Below are 13912 nucleotides of genomic sequence, written 5' to 3' on the forward strand. Positions count from 1 at the left end.
CATTCTGGGATTTCCTGGTCTCCTAGGAAAGCACCCAGGACAAGTCACTCCATGGATCTTAGCCCTGCCAGACTGATTCCAAAATGTCTTGGTTCATGCAGTGATCTGAGCCCGTGCAAATTAAATACGTGTCCATAAGCCCTGCTTAACCTGCACATACTTTAACCAGATGTAAAAACTGAACGAGCAATGTGAATTTCAGCTTCATGTATGAAAAGGAAAAATAGATGTAATGACTCAACATAGAGTAAATCCCTAGAACTGCCATCCAACCCAGTGTGATGTACAACTGGTCCGTGGTCCAGGTAACGGGAAATGAAAGACTTGATCCAGGATAGGAAGAAGAACCACAGCCCAGAGATGAGAATGGCTCCAGGGCTGGCTATGGGAGAGGAGGCAGGGAAATATTAGAATGTAAAGAGTTAAGCTATGGTAAAACATACTTTTGCTACACTAAAGAAGACTGGTTGATAATTACTGTAGTTTTAGGGCTATTTGAATCAGTGCAGCTGCAACCTCTTCAGTAGTAACCCCTGAAACAAGACAAACTGGGTTTATTGTACTGAACAAGTCTTAAAGCTCCTCCCTGATTGTTAGTAATTGGCAGCAATGGACTTAACAGCCTCTTGACTACCCTTTTTACACTCTACCTGACTGTGCAGCTAACAATTTAAATCACAGATGCCGATCCTTCTTTGTGGCAGCTGCTTGTTAACTACACGTTCCTCTTTTTCTGTCACTGGCTGCTTCCATAACCCTGCAACACCAGGGTTAGATTGGAGAATCACATTTCATCAATATTTAAAATGGAATTAAACCTTGAAGTTTGATTAATGCTACCAGATAGTGAGTTGTAATTACTATTTTGCAAATTGCAATTGTTTGAATATGTTAATATGATTGTCTAAGCACATCTTCACCTTCAGAAGTAATTTTCCTTTTAAAAAAGATTTGAAAAAAATACAAACTCTTAAATCAGTGCTAAATTATCACCCTGTGCACAATTAGGTGGAATGGGGCTCTTGGTGTGGTGTGCTGAATTTTGTGTCAGCATATTCATCTTTAAAAGTTTATCCATTTTTTTAGATTTTCCTCAGTAGAATAAACAGTGATGGAACAGACTTTGCTGAAAGAGGACTAACCATGCTGGTATACGAAGGTAAAGGAAAAAAGCTTTGTCTGAGCATTTCACTGCAACCTGGTGTATCCCTGTGCAGTTAGTAAATGTTACCCAGTTATTTCTTCCCAAGTCACTGAAATATAATCATTATTATCATGACATATTATTGGAATCTTGAAACTGAGACAGCAAAAGATTGTAATGGATGAGCTCTTGAATTATTTCCTTGTGTCTCAATCAAAAATGAGATCAGATTCTAGCACCCACTAAATATATCTTGAATACCGTGGGTGAGATCCTCAGCCAGCCCACACTGGGACAGCTTCTCTGTTATTTTTTGTGATTAATTCAGGCTGTTTTCATTAAGCAGGCAGAGGCACATGGAGCCAACCCCGGCAGGCACCTGCACGACTGGCCCCCAGAAACAGCATCTGCCCACAATAGGTGATTAACCAGGGGTGCAAGTGCTCCTGATCTCCTGTTGGACACTGTCCACACAGCCAACAGGTCAGTCTGGAGGGTCTCTTTAGGTAAATAAGACTCAGCTAAAGCTGTTGGTTGTAATGTGTTCCTGTAAGTAGCCCATCTCAAAATTGGTTCTTCTCACCAAATATTGCTTGGCAAGTCTCTGCCTTGTTTTGGGGGGCTTTAGGGGAAGTTCCAAATGTCAGCAAAGTCACACAGGTGTCGCAACTGCTGTTAGGTGTATTCCACAGTAAGCTCAAGCTGCAGCCCACTTAAATCAGTGGATTTCTGCTCTCTGCAAAATGAAACCACTTGCCTCCTTTCCAATGTTCAGGCTAAAAGCAGTGGCAGAAGAGATTTCCCCAAATACCACGCTCCAGATTTATCTCTCATCTGGGATTAGAAACAGCTGAAAATTCAGGGTGGCCTTGCTTCAGGGTGCTTTCAAGGGATGACATGAAAACACACTGTAATTTAGGTGCGTTTAATCTTCCTATATTAAATGCATATTGCAAAGTTTAGAATTATTTGCTTCTAACTATCGTGTTTCTGGGTTGCTTATGGAAACCTCAGCTGTGAGAGACTTTTGAGGACTCTGCATGCTTAGGTGCCTGCCATGGCACAGAGCTGAGACTGTCAGCACAGGCACTATTGTCATGGAGGCTTCTCTTAACTATTGCTTTCCCAGGAAACCACTGAGAAGTGTTGAAATCAGAATACTCAGTGGCTTAAACAGGGAAAAACCTACATTGCTCACCTTTAGAACCTTGTCTGAGCATGCCAGGTCTTTGTAGCTGTATGTGTTCCTGGTGTCTTAGATGCTGTCTCTACGCTGGAGGCCTGGTGCACTCTGAAATTCAGATCCGTGGCTCCCTCCCCTGCCCAAGAGCAAGGTGGGACCAGATGTGAGTGGGTGTCATCCCTTTGTGTGCTCTGTTAGAGCCCGTGTGAGCGGGGAGGGGAGTCAGTCGGTGTCCCTGGGATGTGCCCTCACCAGGCCAGGGAGCGCTCAGAGCCCTGGCACGGCCGGAGGCCCAGCCCTGCTCAGCTTTCCGTGCCCATGCTTTGGAAGGGTGTGTTTACAACACACCATCCTTGAGCAGCAGCTGGGCTTCCTCTCTGTTTGCAGAGGGCCAAGCACATGCAGCCCATTGTAAACAACAATATCACTGAATTCTTTCACATCCCTGACTCCTCCCAGCACCCGCAGCGCAGTTTATCGCAGTTTATCGTGTTCTCCCACTGCACAATCACAGTGACATGTGATAGCATCTCAGCCATGGGTTCTGCCTGGCACACCCCTTCCATTTCCACTGCTCCCTCCGGGTCCCTACCACCCCTTTCCTTACTGCACCTGACCCCACCAACGTCAAGGCTGGCAAGAAAACAGAAAATGTGTTCTCAATTAACCTTTGCTTCCACCCACAAATTCTCACCCTTCCATTCTCTTTTAATTACTGTCATTCCAAAATGGCCCCCAAATGAACTTTCCATCTCTTGTAAAACTTGTTTTCACATGAACTGTATATTGAATGTAAGTGCCTATAGGACTCGTGTGTAACCTATTTAATGGATTCACAATAGGATGGTTAGCACCCAAACAAAGGTGTTATTCTTGGCATGCCACTCTTTGGAACTGAAACTTCCACAGTTTTCAAAAAGATAAGACCAGGAAACCAGAAGGAACAATATATCTGCAAAAGCTATAGCTACTGAAATTACCATAGTAACTTACATCATGATGCAAATATTAATATTATCATTGCTGGCTTTAGTCTGGAATATAAATTATCTTGGTTCGTAATCTATTTTGCTGAATGGAGGACGTTTTAGATTAAAACATATAATCCAAATTTAATCTAAAAATATTCTTGGTTGCTCAGATGAGAAGTCTCCAAGTATCTCTGTCTGTCACCTGAGCAGACTTTGACACTGTGTGTCAAAGACATATGTATGAATTTTGCAATGGCATCCAAAATGTGCCTGATCTTAACACATTTCTATATAAAAAGATATGAAAAGAGCATATGACGGGTAGGAAAATTGGTCCAACATTTTAAGAAGTGTTTAGGGTAAAGTAAGAAAAAAAAAAAAGAAGGGTAAGAAAACACCCCCAACTTCTCGTAGGAGTCTGGGATCTTCATTTTAAACGAAGCAGACTCAATTTCCCTCTGCCACCTTCACTGCTCAGCCATTTGCCTTGCCCACTCAGCAGTCCCAGTGTGATCTTGCCAGGGTTCTGCCTCTCCTCCTGCTGAGATTTGGCTCCTCAACTAATTTATCTGTTAAGCATTGGGTATTTAGATCCAGAGCTCTGACATCAGAACAAAAGCTATCTAACTAAAAAATAGGAAGAGGTAGATAAGTGGCACTTGGAGATCCAGATCAAAGAGTTATAATACAATTTCTGACCTGCTTCTGGATGTAATACTTTTCAAAGCTTCTGACTACCACAGAGTCTGGAAAGCAAGTACCAGAATACTGGAATTGTATGAATGTGGCTAAAAACCTATATCCTGGGACTAGATGCAAGGGAAAAAAGTATGTGGGAGATGGAGGAGACAAGACCAGGAGGTGAATTTGTAGGTAGCTCTGTAGAGCCTTGTGGGCAAAGAGAAGAAGCTGAGTGCCAAGGCAGAGAGAGAAAATATTTTTTGCAGTGGTATTTTGGAGGAACATGAATCAAAGATGCCAGAAAGAGGAATTAGCAGTAAAAAGGACAAGCACTCCAGCTGTTGCAAGAAAAGCAAAGGGCTACTCACATTCGTATGCTCTACTTGTGTAAACGGAGAGCAGTGTTGGCTCTCTGCTTTACAACCCTGCTTTCAGAAATAAGTTTGTCAGCCAAAGTAAAGAGAAAAAGATCAATGGATTGCAATAAATGGCATTTAACATAAAAATGAGTAAAATTTACAATCCCGTTAACTTGTTAAATGTTACAAAATCAGCAAACAATAGACACAATTTGTTTTGTTCAGAGCCCAGAGGTAGAGACCAAATCCTCTAAATTAATTTCTGCAAAAGCTGGGGTTTTTTTCCAAACAGGTCTGGATCCTATTCGTTGTAGAATATACTGATTACCAACTATTTTTAAGAGCTTTACACAAACATTATTTCTTTTGTTGTGTGAAATGCAGAATCAGCCATCTGGCAAATGCCCCAGAGCTAAAATCTTTTACATGACATATAATTCAAAATGATTAAATATACAACAGAAAATAGCTATAGCATTGCACTTAAAATAGCATGAACTTTTACTGCCGATCAAAACTGATTTCTTTAGCTTAACAAGTATCCAAAGAACAATTATTTGAAGAGCTTTTAAGAGTTTCAATATGTAGGAACTAAACCTCATCTAAATTCAGTATCTTAAGTCAAATAAAAAAGAAACAAATGTACAAAAGATTAAATGGTCCTGCCTTATAAGTAGACATTTAAATCTATGGGAAGCTAAATTCATTCGAACAAAAATCCCATATTCCCTCTGTATGTGTATTGCTGGGGCTTTCCTCTCCTTGCTCAGGGCATCTGCCAAAACAACTCGTACATTCTTAGGCAATGACTAGGGACTAGCCTGGAATCAGGCTGTTCATCCACTCCCTCCATCATCAGAAAGGGCAATTTCAAAGAAGAACAGGGAATAAAGCTCTGTGCATGATCCCTCAGTGCAGTCAATCTTTTTTCCTGCACCACAGTCGACTCGAAGTTAAACTTGCTGTCTTTTTTCCAGAAATACTCCAGGCCTGAAAAATTGCCAGGTCCTCATCCCACACCCAATTCTCCAGTAGTTTCTGAGAAAGAGCACGCAAACATCTGCATGTATTTGGGGTACATGAGGGTAGGTACAGAAATATTACCCTGAGCGATTATTGAGTGGTTATGGCTGTTTCTCAACTACATTTTTCAGGCAAGTCAAAGTCTACGTTTCCCAAAAAGCACTTGGTGTAAGTCAAATCTGAGTTGTAAGGAAAAAAAGTCCAAATGTAGGAAATTTCTCTCATGGATTTGCATAGCTGGATAAAAACCTGAAATGGTTGAACATATCATTGCCGACTGTCCAAAAAATTTGTGCTTCTCAGTCCTCTCAGACCAAGCATGAGAGCCTCCAACCCAAGGTAACAACATGAGGAAACTGTAAGTCTGTGATTATTAAGGCTTAGAATTAAAATGGCTTTGCCCCCTTGCCTGGGGAGTCAGGCCAGCCTCACAACCAAGGAACCTCAGACGTTCTAACCCCAGACTTCTCTAAACTATACGAAAATAATGTTCTTGAATCTTGACCTTTTCAGCTTATAATGATTCCTGAAGCAGCAGGATTTTTCCTGCTGCTTTTCACAAGACTTTCAGGCTTGTAGAAATGCTGATTGCTGGCTGGCTTGGGACTGCAGTAACACCAAACCCCTCTTAATAAGACACTTGTTCTGGTATTCTGGACCTAATCCTGCTGTTAATTCAGTTCCCTGACTGAGCTCTGAGTGAAAAGGCAGATTTTGTGTCTTTCTGTGTCTTTTGATTTATAGTAAGAGGTACAAGTATATTCCAGGTAATATTGACTGCAGAAGAAATATGAAAATAGTAGAGCAAAAATCCTCATATTAAAAGAGGAAAAGCATGTTTTATATTATTTAACCCATCCCTGGGAAAACCACAGGAGAAACAAGGCAATTTTCATCAGAAATATCTTTGCTTTTCATCAAGACAGGCAGGTGACCCAGGCAATCTCCTGAGGTCTTTTCCATCTCAGCATAAAAAATTTCCTATTTTTGATGGTATTTGCTTTTTGAAAGTTATGGGCTTCTCTGATATTCAGAGGGCCTAAAACTTGACTGTCACAACTCTTCTTGTACCTCCCTGCTTCGCATTAAAAAATAACATCTTGAAGTTTCTACTTTTCACTGAAAAACTGGGAAATCTTCCGATCTTTCTATTGACCAAACTCTGTTACAAAGGTGCCAGGAGTCCTATTTCTGGGGGAAAAAAAAGAGGAATACTCCTGGTGAAACAGGAGCCTGGTCCCAGTATCTATTCAAAATAAACAACGTATCTCCTTACAAATGAGCCTTCCCATTCTTATTTATGTGCTCAATTTTGCGTACTTCGCAATACTGGAAAAAAGAAAAGCTTGAAGAACACATGGAGAATCAAGAGAAATTTGAGCATCCCCAAGGAAACAGAGGTTTAGGGACGGAGTAATAACTGTGAGGCTATAATGAGAATTTGGAAAACTTCGCTAGATAAAAAAGTATAACAAAGCTGTTGCTGTCATCTCATTCCCTGGGCCTGATTATGTTTTCACGATGGGCCTTTGCACTGCTCTAGCAGCGAGAGCTCTCTGAGTAAATGAGTATCAGACCTCCGAGCTAGCGAAGTGCAGGGCTTGCCAGACTCCTCAGGAGTCTCTGTGGTGCTCGACATCCTCTCATCTCCACAGAGAAGTGCTGGAAGCAAACTCAGGAGTTTCAAATGGCGGCTGCTTTCCTCTCCTCTGGAACGGTACCTGGATGCTGCCAGTCTGGAGGCAAGGCTGTGCCAAAGCTCAGTGATTCCTCACTCTCCTCCACAAACAGCCCAGAAACAATTAGGAATTGCTTCATAATAGGGCCAGGGTGAAAGGTGAGGACTGGAGTATTCTGAAGCCTGCTGCCAGGGCTGAGGAAGACAGTGTCATTTTGGTAAACCTGTCAAGCTGTTGTAAGATCTTCCTGAATGCTTCCTACCATCTGCTTTTGATGCTTTCAAGACTTGGCTGGAAGCCTGGAGGTTTTCCTGCTCTTTCCTGCCCAACCTATAATGGAGTAATTCTGGATCTGTTCCCTGTCATCTCAGCCTCTTCCTCAGTTTCTTCTGCTTACAGCTGGGGTTTTTTTAATTTTTTTTTTCTCTTTACTTCAGTGGCCTTGTGCCCTGAATCATCTCTCCTGGGGCGGCAAGAGTTCCTCTGATGTTGAACAAGTGCCGGGTTTTTCAATTGTGTTCATGTTCTTGAGAGGAAGGGTCTGGCCTACATGACACATTCCTTCTTCACACTCACATCAACAACTTTAACTTTGTGTCCAGGCTCTGGCTGGAAGGGCCACACAAAGCCCATCTCCATGACTCTCTCAGGCTGCACGCTGTGCCGGGCTGCTGAGCCAATATTGATTGATATAATTTGTAGGGTTTGAGATAAATGTCATAAAGGACAATGAGTTCAAAGAACAGATTAAAAAACAATAAATTGAATTCCAAGGCGTTCCCTCCTGTACTAATCTGTGTAGGTTCCTGTGTTTTTGGAAAGCATGTTGCTTATCTTCCTCATCAGTAGGCCCACTGCATTCCAGTATTTTGGATCGATGCCATTTGTAATAATCTAGATCAGTTTTTATTCAACGTTTATAAAACAGGCCATGTATCACAGGGTATATTTTATAGCAGATGGTATCTCCAATTCATTTAACCCCCCCCCACTTCCCTCCTCCAATATCACAGTGCACACTCACAAAAGCTCTTGAAAGTAGAGTAGAGCAGAATTTTTTTACAACAAATAGTAAATTTGCTGAAAAATGGAGTTTCCAAGCAACAAAAACTGTAGCACACTGAAAATGAAATGTTCTGTTTTCTAGAAAAAAAGAGGTTTTGCAATTTGGACATTTGAGAAAAAAAAAAAAAAGCAGGGTGGGTGGTTGCTTTCAGAAATCAGTTTCATTTTAAAAATGTCTGCACTGAAAAGGTGATAAACACTAAATAGCCAGAACACAAATTAGGTTTTCTTCAGGTCAGATTAAATTTTTTGAGTTATCCCAATGTCAACTGTTTGAGGATATTCTGTGGCTTTTAATTTGAAAAGTTTCTCTTTTGGCTTGGTAAGAACTAATTTTCCCCAAGGCTTATTAATTTGGGGACTTATCCATGTATTTGCCAGAGTCTACTCCAAATACAGCTCTCCAAGGTGAAGGTTTCCTGTTCAGGAAGGTAAGACCCAGACTCATTTTAATAAACTGGACTATTCCAACATGTAGAGATAAGCACATGCTTAAGCACTTTTCTGGTTCACAACATGGAGCTTTTCAGCTTTCAGGATCAGTGACGTGCCACTCACAACCACTCCCTTGCTTGAGATCATAACAGAAGAGACTGAAGATTTTTCTGAGATTAACATACCAAATGCTAATAAAATGTATTTATTCATATATGCTTGGGAATACTTCATTGTAATTTTACAAAATATTATTTGTACAGCTCTGGGGATACATAAATCACTGAAAAAACAAATAAGTTAAAGATATTTTACCTCAGTGATAATAGAACCAAGTCATGGAGTTGTTTATATTTTGGCTTTAATCAGGCAACCTAGAAGATACGAGAAATAAACTCTTCATAGTTTACCTTGCAGAAGAAGTTAAATCATACCTGCATTTCTCAGAAACTTGTGTTTGTAGTCAACAACAACTCTGGTTTTGGGGTTATAGAATCCATCCCCACAGTCATAACAACCTTCTGGGATTATTTTGGGAGGATCCAGGTTTGTAAGCTGAGGAATGCCTGAAGGGGAAAAACAAGGTTTGATTTTTTAAAAAATTTATGCCTTTGATCAAGATAACTAACATACATCTCCATGGTGTTTGCTATAAAAACAACATAGTTACTTCACAATAAATTTTGTAAAGCATTTTGTCAATTTTGCTGATGTGGAAAATGAAAATGGAAAAATGCACACACGAAGATTGTGTGATAAAAAACTGTCACTTTGATTTCCTCATTCACAGTCCTGGGATTCAGCCCACCAAGTTAACATTACAAGTACAACCCTAAAATCCAAAATGGGGCCAGGAGAGACTTGCTGGCCTCACAGAACTCCATGTCATCGCTAAAATATTCTATGTATTGTGTGTATTATGTTACAGATTTTACTCACTTTTTTCTTGTAAATCCACCTTTTGACCACAATAAACAATAACATTATAGAAGTCTTTAGCAAAAACATAGACTGAACACAAACCTACTAAAAAGCTACGTGGGGCAGATGCTTGAAACTTCATTTGATGTCCTGGATGCAAACTAATTGCCTTTGCTCAGCTTTTCTGTATCAAAAGCACCCTGCTGGTGCAGTGAGGGTGAAAGGTATAAAAGGGTTAATCAGGATATCAAAAGCTGTAGATAATAAAGCCCTGTCCTGTGGGTCATCACTCCAAGAGACCCGCTATGGATGCAGTGCTGCATCCCAGGCTGTGCTGGTGGAAGGTGGTGTCCACATTCTTCTGGCAGCGTCTTAGGGTTGTATGAAATTAGCCAGAGCATTTCTGCTCCATGTTACTCATGTAGCCGAATTAATCTTTCTTAAGCAAAGTTGTTAGTTTAATTCCTTCCAGACTCTTAGGATTGCAAACGCAATTTAGTACCTGGCGGTTTAAAACCAGAACAGATTTCTGTATAAAATCTTCTGTCGTAGCCATCGCAGTAATGCCATTTTTCCTCGTCGTATTCGAGACCATCTGCAAAAGTGAATTTCCCCTGCAAAACATGTTTAAGTGCAGAGTTAATAAACATGATGGATGGACGGAACGCCAAGGCCAGGTTGCACCGGCAGAGCCCCAGCAGGGCCAGTGCGGCTCCGCTCGGCTTTTGTCGGGAATCCTGTCTGCGGTGCCCGGCCGCCAGCAGCCTCTCCCCACCCCGAGGGGCCGAACTCTGTCTTGGCTCGGAAATTCACGTATTTCACCTCAAAGCCTCCCTGGCGGCGGGGTCTCCTGCCAGCGGAGGCCCCTCGCGCTGAAGCCCCCCGGCCGTACCTGCGTGGGCGCCCCGCGGACCCAGAGCGCCCGGTACCCGCCGCCGCTGGGGAGCAGCAGCTCGCCCTGCCCGTGGAACATCCCGTCCCACAGCGAGCCCCGGTACTCGGTGCCCGCCGGCAGCGCGTAGTAGCCGAATCCTTCCATCCTGGGAGAGATGGGGGGGTGGGTGATGGCAAACCCGCGTCCCCGGCGCCCCCCGGGTCCCATCAGCCACCACCCCCCCACCGTGCCCCCATGGCCCATCTGCCACCCGCAACGCCCGCGACTCCCCGGCCCTCCCGGTACCTCTTTGCTCGCTCCGTCGGGCCCCCGGTCCCACTTGTCCCCTGCGAACCCCGCTGGGCCCTCCGTGTCCCCGTGCTCCCCTCCCCCGCCTCTTCCCGGACCCCCCGCTCCCACGTGCCCCCAGCACACCCCGTCCCGCTCCCCGGTTCCCCCGAGCCCCCCCTGCCCTTTCGCGGTCCCCCCGTGTCCCCGGTTGCCCCCCGGCCCCACCTGCCGCGCATGATGCCCCCCAGGTACCGCTCCCCCGCCAGCTCCATGGCGGCCCCGACGGCGCGTCCCGGTCACCGCGGCAACGGCCCCGCCCCCCCGCCCGCCGCGGCCCCGCCCCCCGCGGCGGCGCGTGCGCGGTGCGGGGCGGGCGCTGAGGGCGCTCAAGGAGAGCCGCCATGCCCGGGGTGCTGCGGGTGCCGCCGCTCGAGGAGCTCGATGTGCCGGAGGTGAGTGCGTGAGGGGCAGCGGGACCTTTCCCGCCCTGCCCTGCTTTCCCCGCCCGCCCTCACGGCCGCTGTGCCCCGCCGCAGGTGACGGTGAGCTCGTCCGTGCTGAAGGCCGCGGCGCACCACTACGGCTCGCAGTGCGACCGGCCCAACAAGGAGTTCATGCTGTGCCGCTGGGAGGAGAAGGACCCGCGCAAGTGCCTGAGGGAGGGCCGGCAGGTGAACCAGTGCGCCATCGACTTCTTCAGGTGAGCGGCCCCCGGCCGGGACACACCGGCGGAGCCGCACGGGCCTGCAGGTGACGGTGCTGCGGGGCCTTGCCCGGCAGTGTCATTGGAGCGCTGGCGGTCACTCCTTCCACCTCTGCTCTGGAGACAGGCTGGGAGAGCTGCGGGTGTTCAGCCTGGGGAAGAGAAGGCTCCGGGGTGACCTTAGTGCAGCTTTCAGTACCAGAAAGGGCTACAAGAGAGCTGGAGAGGGCCTTGTGACAAGGGTATGAAGTGACAGAATAAGGGGGGATGGCTTCACACTGACGGAGGGCAGGTTTAGATTAGGTATTAGGAAGAAATCTTGCCCTGTGAGGGTGGTGAGGCCCTGGCACAGGGTGCCCAGAGAAGCTGTGGCTGCCCCATCCCTGGAAGTGTCCAAGGCCAGGTTGGATGGGGCTTGGAGCAACCTGGGATAGTGGAAGGTGTCCCTGCCCCTGGCAGGGGGTGGAACGAGATGAATTTTAAGGTTCCTGCCAATCCAAGCTATTCTGTAATCCCATGATTCTATTTAAAAATGCTGCCACCATGATGGCCTTCAAAACTTTTACATTTGCTTCTTAAACTCCTGGGGATAGAGGCTATGTGTTTTGTCTTGATTATTTATACATGAATTTATTGTGTCATGTGAAGCTCTGTAGCCCTTGTTTCAGAGCAAGTGGCCTGGGTTTTTGTTGGGAACTGAGGGCAGTGGTGTGAGGCTGCTGCACCTTGCAGCTGTGCTATGAATTCGAGGAAACCAACCTGAGCATTGCATTGTCTGTCCTCCCTGTCTCACAGGTGCACCACCTGCGTCTCCTGACCAAACATGTAGATCCAAGGCATGTGCCAGTACTGCTAGTAAAGGACCTGATTTAATTACCTCAAGGCATGTCCACCTTCAGTCTAGCAGCTGAAACCTCTGTTCTAAGCACGGCTTCTTGAGCTTTAGACACAAAATCATTTGGAAGCATTAGAGCACTGTATAATGTAACTAAATTATTTGGCAAAACAAAGATGTCCTGTGGAGGGGCTGTGAACATCTACCCAGCAAAAATATCCTCCATATATCAGTTAAGTTATTGCTGTCTCCACGTGCAGTTAAGTTATATTAATTATAGCTGCAGTGATGGAAATTATACAGGTATTTGATACAAATACTGACTTGACTGAAAGTTTAGATGTTCCTGAGAACTTAAAGCTGCAAAACCCACTTTATCCCGAGCTGAGGTTGGAATGAGTGCGAGAGAAGAGCGCTGAGTGGTGGTTGCTGAGGGGTTTGTGCCTGTGCTGTCCCCAGGAGCATCCGAACGCACTGTGCCGAGCCCTTCACCGCGTACTGGACGTGCATCGACTACAGCAACCAGCAGGAGCTGCGCCGCTGCCGCAAGCAGCAGGCAGCCTTCGACTCCTGCGTGCTGGACAAGCTGGGCTGGGTGAGACCTGACCTGGGAGACCTCTCCAAGGTAACTTCTTACCCTTTGGGGCAGACAGGCAGATCCTGCTCTCCCTCCTTATGCACGTTTTGTCCAGACCAGGTCTCCAGCATCTCTTGGCCAGATGGTGATTCGTGAACTCGGCACTGGGAGTCTGTGGGATGATAAGACTGGCAGCATTTTTCAGGGTTGCTTTTCCAGAAGACTTGCACTTTTCTTAAACAATGAAACTCTTGCTGTTTACTTTTCCTGGTGTAGAGACTTTTCCTTTAGGAATGAAGCCCATACTCACATGGAGCTACTCTGTAGTTGTGATGAAACACCCCTCCCTTTTCTTAGAAGTATTGAGGCGCTCTCATCAGCTGAACAGTGTGTCCTTAGTATTGTTTGGTTCTTCTTCGTAGTTCTTCCTTGAAGTTCTGACTCAACCTGGCTCTTGAATGCTGTGAGAAGTTGTATCACTTCTTTGCATTTCTTTCCAGGTTACAAAGGTGAAGACAGACCGTCCTCTGCCTGAGAATGCCTATCACTCTAGACCCAGACCAGAGCCAAACTCACCCATTGAGGGGGAGCTGAAGCCCTCTCCCTTTGGCAGCAGGCTCTTTTTCTGGTCCTGGTGAAGTGGGCAGGCTGTGCTGTGACTCAAGTGCAGAGATGTGGCACTTGCACATGTAAATTGTGTGGTGTGTGTTGGGTATTATTAACAATTAAAGAGCCCCAAATCATTACATGGCTGAGCAGACTTCTTTAAACTCATAGCAACGAGAACAATGCATTTCCCTGTTTTGCTCAGAGCTCTCTGCAGTCACACAGCCCTTGGGACCCTCTGGGCACCAGTAATGTCAGCTGGTTGATCATGATTACCAGGATTGTCTGTGATGTGTACAAACGTAGTTCCAGTCTTTGACTGGTGTCCCATTAATCACAAACTGGCGTGAGACTTGATTTACTTACTGAGAACATTGCCTCATGGATCAAGGAAACTCTGGGAACAAACAAGTCATTAATGTCTTCCCTTAGTCTTGCAACTGATAATTGTGCATTTTTTCCAAGGGACTCCTGTAGAGGTTTAACCTAAAATCTGTCTTGGAGCAAGGGGTTTCTGGAATCTGTGGCATTTGCTAGGTATGAAGGCAGTGCTGGTTCTGCCAAA

At 45.3% G+C, this 13912-nt stretch overlaps 2 protein-coding genes across 2 annotated transcripts in view; one reads left to right on the top strand and one right to left on the bottom strand.

The window, feature by feature from the left end:
• Nucleotides 1–10938, bottom strand: part of MORN5 (MORN repeat containing 5) — a 14664-nt gene extending 3726 nt beyond the window's left edge. Inside the window, exons 1-4 of the mRNA XM_048325654.1 lie at nucleotides 10852–10938; nucleotides 10354–10501; nucleotides 9964–10075; nucleotides 8975–9106 (exon numbers count right to left, since the gene is read on the bottom strand). Of these exons, the coding sequence (XP_048181611.1) occupies nucleotides 8975–9106; nucleotides 9964–10075; nucleotides 10354–10501; nucleotides 10852–10898 (439 nt within the window). The 5' untranslated portion in view covers nucleotides 10899–10938. The remainder of the gene's footprint in view (nucleotides 1–8974; nucleotides 9107–9963; nucleotides 10076–10353; nucleotides 10502–10851) is intronic.
• Nucleotides 10939–10968: 30 nt separating this feature from the next.
• NDUFA8 (NADH:ubiquinone oxidoreductase subunit A8) lies at nucleotides 10969–13487 on the top strand. The gene is made up of 4 exons (XM_048325892.1): nucleotides 10969–11078; nucleotides 11163–11326; nucleotides 12624–12789; nucleotides 13242–13487. The coding sequence occupies exons 1-4, from the start codon at nucleotides 11028–11030 to the stop codon at nucleotides 13377–13379; spliced, it is 519 nt and encodes a 172-aa protein (XP_048181849.1). The 5' UTR covers nucleotides 10969–11027; the 3' UTR covers nucleotides 13380–13487.
• The last annotated feature ends 425 nt before the right edge of the window (nucleotides 13488–13912 follow it).

Source organism: Corvus hawaiiensis, chromosome 21, assembly GCF_020740725.1.
Source record: "Corvus hawaiiensis isolate bCorHaw1 chromosome 21, bCorHaw1.pri.cur, whole genome shotgun sequence".
Taxonomy (NCBI): Eukaryota; Metazoa; Chordata; class Aves; order Passeriformes; family Corvidae; genus Corvus; species Corvus hawaiiensis.